At 39.5% G+C, this 14,063-nt stretch overlaps 1 protein-coding gene across 7 annotated transcripts in view; it reads right to left on the bottom strand.

Annotated features, from left to right (window-relative positions):
- NR3C2 (nuclear receptor subfamily 3 group C member 2) overlaps positions 1 to 14,063 on the bottom strand; it is a 218,701-nt gene that overhangs the window by 56,510 nt on the left and 148,128 nt on the right. For all 7 annotated transcript variants that reach the window (XR_012042663.1, XM_072862470.1, XM_072862471.1 and 4 more), the window contains one exon: positions 5,658 to 5,774. Coding sequence is in view for 6 of the 7 variants with exons in the window: in XM_072862470.1 (XP_072718571.1) it covers positions 5,658 to 5,774 (117 nt within the window). In the remaining variant the exon portion in view is untranslated. The remainder of the gene's footprint in view (positions 1 to 5,657; positions 5,775 to 14,063) is intronic.

Here is a 14,063-nt window from a genome sequence, read left to right as displayed (position 1 = left end):
AAAGCACAGATTTTAACACAGTCTCGTAACTTGATGGATTTCTAACTAACACAAATGTTTTCTGAAATCGTCACACCTAGAAAAATACGAATGTTGTTTGAACAATACTAATGATAACCTAGACATTGGTAGGTACCACAACTAACTTGTCCAGCTAAAATGCAAGAAAAATTGACAACATGAGGTTTTGCTTCACAAAACCCACAAATAACTTTAACATACTGCTCTATATTGGTAAAAGTCTTTTTGAAGAACTGACACAAACCCAGCTTAATGTTCAAGTTAAAAAAAAAATTGACTAGATTCCCTCAGAAGAAAATGCTACATAATAAACGCAAATAAAAATGCAGTTAAAGTTAATGGGCATTTCAAAATACTTTGCAGTTAAAGTTTAAATGAAAAATAAAAGTTAACCATACATGTACCCAAAATTGCTTTAGTTTCTTACACACAGGGGTTTTTTTCCCTTTCAAATTTATGAAACCTTGGTTAGTAGAAAGTTGGTAGAAATTTTTAAAGAAAACCAAGAGGATGTATTTTTGCTGTATTAAAGTTTTTTCTAGTTTTCAGTTTTCTAATACTAATGTGTTCTTTTTCTCTTCCTTTTCTCCCTATTGCTTTCTTTTTCTCAAAAAGATAGGAACAATGATAATACAAACCACATAAGCTGCGGTAACTGAAAATAATACCGCAGTTTTAAATCCCTACTAGTATGAGTTATTAAACAGAAAATGGAAAGCTGGGCAAAAAGGTGAAGTACTGTATCTTATTACTGATTCTCTCATTTAATCTATTTTTCAGATTATTGAAATATTTTAATGTATAAAAAATAAGGATATCTGCAAGTGAAGACTACAAATCACACACAGCATCTTGTGCATGAAGTGTTGTACATATGTAAATGTATGCAAACCCAGGGCTCAAATTTCACAGGCAGTCTCTGCAGACAGAGCGATGAACTATGTAATTTGCAAGGTGAAATCTATTTTATTTCCCTTCAATATCCAAAGGGTACTTCAGCAAGCTGCTTCTCACTGTTGTGGGAGACCAGTACCGGTAAGTCTCAGCGGTGTTTTATATGGGAGCTGAGGCAGGAAAGGATTGCAGTCCTACACAGTACAGACCTCTCAACACTTTTTTTGTCCCCTAAGCATGTATGGCACATCACATGGCAGAAGAGGGATCTCCTCTGATCACACAGCAGAAGAGGGAGGGTTGCCTGGTCACTAGGTCACATCAGAGGGGCAAGGACTAACCTGCCAACGAAAGGGGGTCCCCTGAAGTCACCCCATATAAAGCATTTCCCTTCTCCAGGCTTCAGCAGAGAGCGTGGCACACAGCAGGAGCGAAACCAGGAGGCTCTGCACCACCCTGGTTGCAACGCAGCATCCCAAGCACCGCTGCAAGCCACCAGCTGCTGCTGGTGGTGGCATAAGAAATTGAGCACCAGTGTGGGACTGGGGGTGTCACTGCGACCCCACCCCCCACCCCGGTGCTGCCGTGGGGACAGACACAACTAAGGAACAGAAGCATGAGGTGGGAGTCAAATGAAAATGTCTCGTGCGAAGTGAGAGACTCGACAAATCTGATCACAGCGTATGCTAGAAGAAACTTCACAATTCATGAAGTCATTCTGGTCCATAATTAACTGAAAATTAATTACAGAATCTTGAAAAGAGCATAAACCAAAAATGGGCCGGCATACCTTCATAGTGCAGTTGCTCACGCTGAATCTCTTCCAATAATTAAGTCTAGCATATGGCACTGGAGTTAAAAAAAAAAAACCAACCAAAACAACAAACAAACTATGATTCCCAAAAAAGTTTTGGAGTCCTACTTGCTGAAGGGATATGTCTGTCTGCAGTGCACACACATACTTTCTAGAAATGAGGAGGATGAATTAACATGATATTTGGCAACTTCAGCTTTGCAGAAATTACAGGTTGCAGATGCTTCTTGTAAAATCAAAACAAAAATTGAGAAAAGAACATAATTAGGTAAATTATTTGCTGACTTGATGAATAATTTTCTAAAGATTATTAGAGGATATAAGAGCTTGGAAAATGCTCCAATTTTTCAACAAACAAAAGGAGGAGATAAACAATAAAACTGCCAAATTAATTTGGTTGAGCATTCATGAAAAGGTGTATTTTGTATCACTGAATTACACATATTTTTTAAAAGGCGCTTAAGGCATGGCATGCTGCCACACATCAAAATATTATTTTTTTTAGAAAAAAATGTTAGCATGCTGGGAAGTAGAAGATAAGCTATCAAAACAAACCTGTAACACTTTGACACAGTAAACCAAAGGAAGAACATTTTAAAAATATTGAGAAAGAATATAACCAAAAGAAAAAAAAAAAAAACACAACAAAGAAAAAACATCAGTAGCTTAATCGGAGATTGTGCAAAAATTTGCAGCAGGAAACATGGAAACTCTCTGATTTCCAGTTTTCCACTACAAAGATTAGTATCTTCAGTAACAGTAGGAAGACAATCGCAAACTTTCAAATTACAAAATTTGCTTTATAAACCCCCTATTGCAGTAACTAGGAGGAGCTGGGTGACAGCCTGGGATCTTTCACCCCCATTTGTAGACAGGGAGAGCTGCAAAGGAGAGTCAAGTTCTTTTCCAGCCCATGGGAGCCAGGACCTTGTTCCCTAAGGCAACATTTCTTCTAGATCAACTGGAAGTGGGTTTGTTTTTGGTTTTTTTTTTTTGTTTTTTAAAATGAGGGGATAAAACATTGCAATTATGTAAAAGTGGAAAAGAAATGTCCATGGCTTCAGCAACTCGAACACATTTCAGCCCTGAGCTATGCTTATTATCCTTTTGCATATCATCTTACTCTATCTCTCACGAACCAAACACATAGGCATCTCTGATACAGTTTGGTTTTTGTGTTTACCTTTGCTTGCATTTGGAGGGTGAGAGCTTAAATTAGATCTACTGCACAAAGAGCACAGCACTGTGCAGTGTGACTCAGCGACAGAGAGTACTATGCTGCAAATAGGACTTAAACTAAATTGCATTTATAAATTAATTTTCCTCCAGCTCCTTTCTGATCACACTGCCTAACAAAATACTTGCACATTTTGCCTATAAGTCCAAATTAGAAACAGGTGAAAGTCCATTTTTATTGGAGTAATGTGTATTGGCAAAACTAGGCTGACCACATGAAACTGTAAGCTACGATGTATCTTCATAATAATATGAACATACTCAGTCTATTCAAGCTAATTATGAAAAAATGTTATTTAATACCAAACCTTGGAAAGTTATATGAAGATAAAATTACTGTTTTCAATTACACATTAATATCTCTTCTTGCCATTTCCACCTCCTTTTTCATGATGACCTCCACCATATCAGAAACCCCCTGCAACAGCACACACAAGTTCCCAAAATCAAGTCTGAGATGCTGTGTTGCTCCTCTGTAGATGCCCAATGCAAAGCTCACCAGCGGGGAAGAAGGATGGCCTAAGCAGCAAATGGCCTAAAGCTACCAACATTTCCTGCCAGACCTGGGCTGGCTCAAAGGCTGAAAGGTCCGTTAGCATAATTTGGCAGCCCTTGAGGCCCTCTAAACAGTAACACCGTCTCTGGGCTGCAGCCACTTTACCTCTCTCCGGCAGTACTCCCCTCTGCCTCCAACCTGGTCTGTCTCTCCTGGACCATGCAGAAGGCACCGCATTGCATTGACATCCAGAGCTGTTCCCCCACTATCTCATTCATGGCAAGGGCCTTTTTATGACATTTTAGCTCCTTTATGTGGCATAAAGGGATCAAATCAGGAATGAGAATTTCACCTTAGTTACTCTACATGAAGAAAATCACCAGAACAGCTAAACCGCAAAGCTCAACCGCAAGCCAGCTGTACACTGCAGAGGCAGACTTGGCCTTCTAGGTCATTAAATGCAGATCACTAATTACAATTTCCAGCAGACTACCAAGCTCCAACACAAGGGAAGATTTTTCAATGCATTCCTCACCTACAGCATTCCAGCCAATATTAAAAAAAAAAAGCAACCCCCTCAAACACAGTTTACCCCCTCCCTTGTTTTTTTGCAGACGACACTGTGTGAACACATCTTTTGAAACACACCAGGAAATCACAGTGATGAACTCATGACATTGCAGACAAAGTGTCATGTGTTGCTGTTTCAAAAGGTTATCAAGTCGGATGGCAGCGCTGTATTTTGCTGGACTGGTAAGCACAGATGCCTGTCCAGGAAGGCAGGCTTGCATGAGCTCCACTGGTGCTGCGCAGGGCACGGCAATGGAGGATGCCCTGCACCAACTGCTGGTGGGCTGAAGCAAAATTTCCAGCACTCCAGGGAGCTGTGCTTCCTGCTCCACACACATTTTCAGTACCTTTTTTTGGGAAGAAGGAGCTACTACCATGGAGCTCCCGTTTCATCAAACAAGGGTGCCGTTCTGCTTCTCTTGATAGATTCAATACCGCAGATCAAAACCAAGGGAAAGCCGCCAGCCCCCAGCACATCACAGTCTGGCCCTGTTTTCCTTTGGGAAGCGGAAACAAGGGACCTGGGGGCGATGCAGCATCTCAAAATTGGGAAAGGGGTTGAAAGAGGTCTTAACAGGGCTACTCTCCCTAAAAAAAGTAAGGAGGGATTTGCTTGAGTATTTCTGCCAGGAGACAAGACAGAAAAAGAAGTCTGGGAGGTAGAAAAAGGTACCAGGCAGCAGGCAGGAACCAGGATTTTGCATATAACCTATGAAAGACAAGCAGCTAAATTTGTCTGTAGAACTGAACTAAGCTACCAGGAGAACAGGTCCAGGAGGATAAAAAGCAAATTGCGAGATAGGAAATGATACGGAAGAATTAATGTGACTGTGTTATAATTTTCTGGAACAGTGAAAACATTCTAAGGGAAGGGTCACTCTGTGCATCAGGGAAAGGACCTGCAGCAGTATCCAAACCCCCATACACAGACAACATAATAAACCTAAGAGTGGTGGGAAAAAGTGATTTGTAGCACAATTTGCTCAGGAGATGACTTGAAACAAGATGCTCACTGAAGCACAGACAGAATTGTGTAGACATTGCAATTGAAGAATTAAAACAACAGAAAAAGCTTATAAGTTTTGCTATCATACTGTTTTCAAAATACTTTTGATAATTATTAAGAAAAGGGTTTGCCTTTTTGTTGTTGGTATATGAACAATGGAGTAACATCATCAAAATTATTGCATACCCAAACAGTCGTGGAAATAAATCAATATAAATGTTGAATAAGCAACAAAAAAAGTTGAGAGGTTTCACTATGTGTGAATTTGCTTTCATGAGGGTGTAAAATTTTTTTTCAGTATTCAGATGAGAGAATGCTCATCACCAAAAAAAAAAAGCACGTAATACTTGAAACCTTAACACTTTTAGCTAGATGAGATTCCACTAAAATTACTGTCATCATAAAACACCCACTTTTCCTTTTTCTGAGCCATAAAATACATATCTCCAAAACCTGATTTAGAATGACAATAGAGTTTATGAGCTATTAAGCACTTCTTCAGGATAATTCCACCTTACACTTTTGAGATTATGTAGCTGCCAGAACTATAAAAATGCTGCACATTTCCAATGTTTTTGCCTAATCGAATTAAGAGACCAAACTATTAATATTCTGCTTACCTCCTAAATTCATTCCAGCTTGCAGACATTTCTGTAATCGACAGGCTGGGCAGTTCTTCCTCCGAATCTTATCAATTATGCAGTCATTCCTTCCCGCACACAGGTAGTTGTGCTGTCCTGAATGAACCAAAACAAAAACACATTATTAGAGGATGTATTTACACAATTCCAATTTGTTCTCTCTGCTGTTTTGCAGTAATTTTGAGCTTCTTATTAATGCAGACATTCCCAATCCCATTCTTTAGCCTTCCCAATAATCTTGGTGACTTGTCACAGGCCCTATTATGAGCATCTCTTCCGTTTAATTTGGGAAAGAGTTTTGGTGTGTCACTCACAAGAGAGATCTCATTACTTTTTTCTAAGCAGAACTGGAATTTTTCTTTTTGCGAAAAACAAATGATTGGTTTGAGCTTTTTCAAATCTTCTTACACGTGCCGTATCACAGAGCAGCCTAACAACTCTTAGTTATGGTACAAAACTGGGGCCATTCTCATGCTAAAGAAGTTCACAATCTAAAGTAGAAATTCAAAGTAGAGGTTAACTTTCCCTATATACTCCACTCTCTTCAACCAGTTCACTGAGTGCTTGATTTCTGATTTAATCAGTTACCTTCTATACAGCAGAATGTTTCTGAAGGGTTTACCAAAACAGGCTTAAATCACAACTGTATTATCTCAGTTCTGTAAAGCACTCCTGAGGAGACAGCAGGTATTTAACACACAACATTTAGCAGAAGGGAAATACATGGCAACCAGGGAAATAGGCTGGCATTTAACAACTTGGAGACTCAAAAAGCATTTTGCTTTGTGGGAAGAACATAGGCAGAGCAAACGGATGCAGTGTATCAGACGAGGGCACTACCATGTGGACTTTTCAAAGTAAGGTGCTTGAATTTGATGTGGAAGAATAAAGGAAGCCATGAGGGGTTGGTGCAGCGTGACAGGAGAAGCGAGAGGAGATTATTTTAGCTGCCTCAATCCAGAGGTGGCACACGGGGATCTGGGGCGGCCAGAACAAACAGTTTGCAGCAGATACGACAAAAAGCCATGCAGAGGGTTTCCAGAGGAGGGATGAAAGGAGAGGACACAGCACATAGAAGTACAACAGACTGTAAGGCAAACTGCACAATTTGCCAGCACATGAAGTTCAAGAAAAAAGTCCTGTGTATAATACAACAGCATTTTGCAGGCTTAAGTAGCAGGCGCTGTAAGAACTATTGTGTCTCAGGGACAGGCATTTTACACATAAGGTAAGAAACTCATTACTCCGTAAACTAAACACAAGTTCATAACAAAGATGCCTGAAATGCAAGGTAGAGGGGAAAAAAATTGCAAGGTAGAGGAAAAAAAAATTCAGATTGCAAATGCAGTAACACCAACCAGCAACCAAGGAGAGAGACTCCTAAGCAGGTCATGAATGAAGCAGGCAAGATGTGCAGAAACCCAAGATCTGTACAAATAACATTAAAGTTGACGCCAATGACTGAAGCGAGCACCAGCCGTGAGTGGGGAGGGGAAGCCCGGGCAGGGCTCAGAAGCAGAGCTGCACTGAAATGCACAGGAGGCCGACACGTGCGGGAAGCAGGAGCAAAGATGCAGGCTCGATAAGGGGACAGAGCTGCTGTAGGACAAGAGGTACAAAATACGTTTGCCAAGATATTTTCCACAATACACACATACTTCCTCGGGGAAAGACAAAGAGAATATTCATGGGACACAGGAGACCTGGCTTCTGTTTTGGGTTCTTTCAGGAGTTTGCCTTAAAGTTTCAGATAAGTAATTTTCTGTCTCTGCATCTGACTTCCCTTCACCCTTACTCAATATTATCTATTTAGACAGTGAACTGAAGTTTGGGCTGTTTCTTGCATCTCTTTGCTGAGCATCGCACACAAAGAGAACTGATCTTATTTGAGTAAGCGAAGTGTTACTGTAACATCACAAAGGTATCATCATTTAGGATAATGCTTTAGGTGTTTAAACAACAAGTAGAGGGGCAAATAAAGGTTTTTATTAAGGAACCTTACCTAGCACTGCGACACAGATGAAAAACAATAAAACTTAAGCAAAATAATTCATGAATATTAGCTCATGAAGTTAGTCAGGCATAAAATCAAGTTGTACAATATAGTGACAGCACCAGTATCTATCAGCTGGTCTTTAAGTAGGCCTACTAAACAACAAAAAGATAAAATTCTCAGATAATCACAAAATGAAAACCTGCTTATCACACAATGTTTATTTTATGATGTGATCTATACAAAAACCAGATACACAAGAGAAAAGTCAACTTAATTCCTATTTACATTTTTGCTCTGTACTGACTTGAGCACATCTCCTAAAGAAATATCACGCAGATAGCACGAAAGTAAAATTAAAGCAGAAAACAAAAGTGTTTAAAATAATGATATACAGTATAAAGATGGTTTATGTGCCCTTACAAATACTGGTATACTATCTTTTTGTGGGGAGAGAGGAAAGATGGTTATTTTCTGCTAGGAATACAAGTACGATTGCTCAGTGCTCATACAATGTCCTTTGTACATCACAGAGTGCTGCAATACCATTTTTAGGCTTCCACAGGCGGGTGCAGGCTATTAATATGACAAGTCAGCTCTAATGCTGCAAAATGAACCCCATTGCAGAACTACCCTGAAGGCAGTTTGCTCTGCGAAATTGTACACCTGTTAAGTCAACATTTTTCACTAGTGCTTTCAAAAGCTAATGGGTTTAATAAAAAGAGGTTAACATTTATGCACTCCAGGATAATTACTTGGGTCACATTCTTAAATATTGTGGAAATGTTTATTTGATTCAATCACTGTCACACTATGACTTCATAAGAAATATTCCCACAATAGCAGAATACTTCTGTAAATCACCCTTCAAATGGTTTAGGTAGCCGGCAATTATTACTTTCTGGACTATACTCTAGACCAAATAATTTCAGAAAACATAACTTAGTAAAGGTTCATCAATTTTTGAACTGCGCATCTCTGAATACTAACGTATGGTACAAAATCTGTAAGTAGTTTTTCTAGTAAGCAAGGCAAAAGTCTTTCCAAAAAGCAAATGTCTTCTTGCCAATTTTTTTAATTTCTAAAAAAAATTAAATAACCACAGTCATCTGAAGGCTTACATTAATGGAAGTAACTCGAAATCCCTTAAAAAACAGAACAGATCAGCATTCAGGCAAACACTCTATGTAGAGTACAGCTATGAAATAACAATGAACAGTTTTTCAGTTAAAAAGTTAATTTTTTTTTTTAATCTATGATGAAAAAAATGGCTTTAGATTTCCATGCAATCAAATATGGTACACTTCACATAAAACCGATTTTGTAAAATAAGTCAGTAAAGCAAAGACCCTCATAATGAATCAGTATCTTCCATTTGTGTAGCATGAGCCTCACTCATGCCCCTCAACTTCAGAATCAAAACAAAAACCTACACATCTGAAATTGATGCAGCGCTCTCAAGACCTCCAGGGCTCTTCAGGATCTCAGTAAGGTGATGGAGACTGTCCTGCAGAGGCTGATGTTTTTGTGGTGCTAGATCTCCAACTCTTTCGAGACACATATCGATCTGCTTGTGTAGTTTGTGTTTAGCTTAATCTGGTTGTTCTTTTTATCCAGTTTAATCATCCACAAGTGGGCTGGAAAGTGACAAAGTAGATATCGAATTCTCATCTCCCATGTGCTAAATGCATTAAGATGAAAGTAATTTTTACATATGCCATCATTGAGTGCACTTACGCGGGCTAATTCCTGTTCCATCTAAAATACAGAGTTACTAAAGATGCCAGGAAAATTTCCTGTTCAAAATAAATAATTAATAGGTACTACACAGTTACGCACTAAGAAGAAATAGAGATCTGTCCTATTCACAGTAGAGCTAGAGGAATATTTGAGTCTGCACTTTCCAGGTAATTGTGTCACTACATACCACAGAATGATACATCCAAATGTACGCACAAAAATACTTCAATGTTTCCAACTCTCTCACCTGCAAAGACTCTTTAATTCCCTGCTTTTATAGCCTTACAAAAGAAAACAAAAATGAAGTATTCATGAAATTCAGTCTTCCCTCTTACTACATTTTCTTGAACAAGCAAAATTCAGCAGTAAAGGAGGGGAGAAAAAAGCTGTTCTTATTTGGCCTATGAATTACTACCAAAATGAGGCTGCAGAAGTAGTTGTGCCTTTCCCCATTTTAAAACTCCAGCACAATGATTGAGCCACTGGTCCCAAAAACTGACTTGCTAAGATGAGCTCAAGTACAGAGCGCTGCTGTGCTCTTCAAGGGGCACAATACTTCCAGACATCTAAGGTTGCAATAGGAATGGGGTATAAATATTTCTTGTCAGTAATATTTCTGTTACTGTGCAAGGCAAAATTAGAAAATTACAGAAATTTCTGAAATATTCCATGTTTTATCTTCCTCCTAAAAATCCCCCCCCCCCCCAGTTTTTTGAAGTCTAAGTCAGGAGGAACTGCAAATCATTAATGAGTATTCTACATTTTTGCTCTCTTGTTAAAATAGCAACTACTATGATCAAATGTTAAATTTTGTAAGAAAAAAAAAAGCGTAGTGCTGGAAGAGGATCCAAAGACTGTTTAATTCAAGCCCACTCATGGAAGCATGATAAGACTAGCTTAACAGTTGAGGCAGGTTTTGTTTTTTCCTTTCTCTAAATTTGTCTTAAAACCTTCTGAGGAAAGGTATTCTGCAACTTGCCTACAAGCCCCGTGATTAGACTCCTGATTAGCTAGCCTTGAAGCTGTGTTTTTTCCTTTTGCATTTAACCCAAACGGGAATATTTTGCAACTAAAAGATATTAGCACTCCCTCTAAGATATAGAGAGTAATACATTGCCACCTTCTTACAACAATCTCATGCCTATCGAAAGATTTATGTTCCCTATCCCTTTGCTAGACTAAACAAATCCAGTTCTCTCAATCTTTCCTCATAGGTCATGTTTCCTAAATCTGTCGTCATTCCTCTTATTCTCCTCCAGCTTCTTTCATAAAACAGAGTGCCCAAAAACTAGGTGCATTTTTCTTGCTGAGTTTCACCATCACTAAGCCCAATAAAATGGTTACTTCCTGCATCTTGCACACAACAGCCCTGCTAATGCAATCCTGGACCAGACCTGGCTTTTGGCAATGGCATTAGGTTGTTGACTCATGCTCGCTTGCGTGCCACTAACGCCCAGCTCCTCCTGTGGCACCGCTGCCTTCCACACGTTCTTTCCCGCTTTTACCTGAGCAGCCAACTCTCTTTTTTCCTCTGCTAGAGCTACACGCCCACTGCAACATCCCCCGGGAAACATAAGGGAAAAGTCCAAAAGCCACTCCGGGTACGATGTCTGAAACCAGAGTGCTTTGTGTCCCAAGACAAAGACGTGATTGAGGAAGCCTCGCAAAAGGACAGGAAAGTGAGAAAACAGGAGTGGCAGCTAAGGACCAAACAAAGCAGAAGTTTGAAAAAAACTCTGCTTTTAAAATAGCATCTCACCGAAGCACATCAAAACACATGTAAAATGCCCAAACTTTCCTTCTTCTTCCACAATAAGATTAATACTTTGACTCATAGAACTGCAAAGTTGTCTTCTCCCTGCAGGCTGCCAGAGCAGCCAAGCCTTCTTCCAGGGTCTGAGGAGAGAGGAGCTGGAAGCCACCTCCAGCCCTGCCTTACAGATCTGCACATCGGAGCTAGGATCCCTTTTGCAGCTTCTGGGCTGGAATAAGGGCTTAGGTCTCTCCATGTTTCCCAAGCGGGAAGATCATCTCCACAATAACAATGATACATGTAAAAGCCTTACAGCTTGGAGTACCTATCAGCACCTGCTCGAGCAGGCGTGTATAGCTGTTAAACTGGGCATCCTTAGTGCAGGGAACTCCTCTAAAGATACTCCTGCTGCTCCTATCAGTATTTACCAGCATAACCAACCATTTTACTGAACACTAGAGAATGAAGGGGAGAAAAAAATCTGGGTTGAATGGCTGTAATTCTACACTAATTTTCCCTTAATTCCATAAGTGTTATCTACTGCTCAACTCTGTCCCTTCCCTTTACCCACCAGCCCATCAGATTGTATGAGCCCAGCCCCTGCAACCCTTCTGAACTGGGCTACAGACCTTCCCTGCTGAAGGAAGGACGAAGAAAACATGCTGCAGAAAATCATCAGGATTTTCTAAGGGAGGCCTCTCACCTCAAGAACATCTGGTCAGCAAACAGAACTCAACACCAGGTTTTTCTGCTTCCTGGTGTAGCCCTAATGAAGGGCTTTGTCTCCTACAGGAAGAAATCACATAATCTGCACATCCTAACCTCTCGTTTGTGCTCACTGAGCTATGTGATGTGTTCCTTTCACCCAGCTCCAAAACCTTCACAGATTTTGTGAAACGGATGTTATCTCTGTAATCCATATAAGCTCTTTTAATTAATAAAAATAAACTATTTCTACCTTGTAATGGCCAATATATAAATAAAATTACTGCTAAGACTTGTCACAATGATTTTCCACATACAGAAAAATATTTTCTGTTTGACAGGAGTTGTATCACGCTACCAAGAAACAAACTGCATATACCTGAGCTTTTTATTTCACCATCTGCAGTAGGTAGGTACTCTCAAATAAATCAGCACGATAAGTACGATGATGAATCTCTTTCCAAATTTCAGTTTTCACAGAGCCTCTATTTCTTGCAATTAAAGAGTAAAAGGAAAATACCTGCTATTCAATGGAAATCAGAACTGCATTTTCATTTAAAAGGTCCATTTGTTACACAGTTGAGGGCTTTTATTTTTCTTTTTTTTTAGCAGTTGACAACTGCCCAGCAACAGCAGCCTATGTTTGCAGTCACTATTTTAGGCTACATCACATGTCAATTACATAACCTTGTTTTACTGCTCTTGAACTGGTTTGAACAACCTGGGAAACAGATTAGGGCAGTCCCTCCCAGGCGGCCATCCGCATGCAACGGCAGGACCTGTCCCCTTGCTGCAGCTCCAAAGGCTGCAGCCATGGCGAGTCCCTCTCTCCATAACTAGTTACTTATTGCTAGACCCACCTGAGACATTTGATAATTAACTTCCTCAGCTCTGTTTAAACCAGTCCAGTCTGACCACAGTAAACTAATAAACTTGATTCCTCACACTGAGATTTGTGTGTAATGCAGAATAAACTTATAAATGCCACAGACAAGGTACAGAACTTAGATATGAATACTGCCCCTTGATTTTATATAGTGAAAGCCTGGGGTTTGTATTTTAGATATCGAATCTCAGGGTTTCCCAAAATTCAGTCTGACTTCAGGGTCTATCTCCCTTATTATTCCACAGCTTTACTCATCTGACCATATAATTCCCAGACAATACGCTTTTCAGCTGCAGAGAAAAGCGTATCTGCTAATCACTCAAGACAACAATATTGATCTATTAGTAACATTATTACAGAGTGTGCTTATAGCATAGGTATAGTCTAAATCCTTCTCTGAAGCAAGAATTTAGAGCTTTCCCTCCTTTATGATAAATTAGAGACTTAATTAAAATTTATTTTGATTTTGGCAAAATACTCACCACATCTGGCATATTTCCTGCTTGCTTCTCATTCTCAATTACCTTCTGCTACTTCTAGATCCCAAGACATCTTTCAGTTTCTTTACCCTTTTATATTACTAGATTAATTTATCTACCATTTTAATGGTATTTTTGTAAGTCTCCTTACTTTCTACTCCCCCCTCCTTTTTATTTCCTTCAATAAAATTTATTTTCTAACCTTCTCCTTTACCTACTTTCATCTGCAGTCTTTTACCCCTCTCCTGTTCCACAACTCTTTCTTCAGTCTTCTCATTTACCTTTTAAATGTATTATTTCCTCCATTCATCCAGTAACTGGTGATTTCATAGGGCACATTTACACTGCAGTCAAAGGTATGGCTACAGCTTATTTCATATACCCAAGCAAAGCATATTAAAGTTACCTGGGACACGGATAAAAACATAGTCTCAACAGCATCATTTTCTGCAGGGTCTTCAAAACCCAGCTAGGGCTCTTTTAAAAGCACAGGCACATCAGTTGGTGCTCAAATAGTGAGGACAGTCTACGAACTTCTGCAACACAGTTCTTTTTCTAAATTTTCTATGTGCTTTAAACCTTGTGTTTAACTGCTATTTAATTATAACATGTCATAATTAAACAGTGTTGACAAAAACATTCTCAAATCCAGCGTGTTGGCCTGTGATCACCTGACCTTTTTTCTCTGCCTAATCTGAAATATGCTAACGATTCTTACTCAGCATCCTGGAGAAAGAGCTGCAGGTTGTCCTTAGGTGGTCATGAATGTCATGAACAATGACTTAATGTTCTGCGCGTTAACTACCGCACTTGTTTCCTCCAGAAAGCC

This window comes from Ciconia boyciana, chromosome 5 (genome assembly GCF_034638445.1).
Source record: "Ciconia boyciana chromosome 5, ASM3463844v1, whole genome shotgun sequence".
In the NCBI taxonomy this organism is placed as follows: Eukaryota; Metazoa; Chordata; class Aves; order Ciconiiformes; family Ciconiidae; genus Ciconia; species Ciconia boyciana.
The sequence above is the reverse complement of the archived record's forward strand: the minus strand, read 5'-3'. Positions and strand labels throughout refer to the sequence as shown.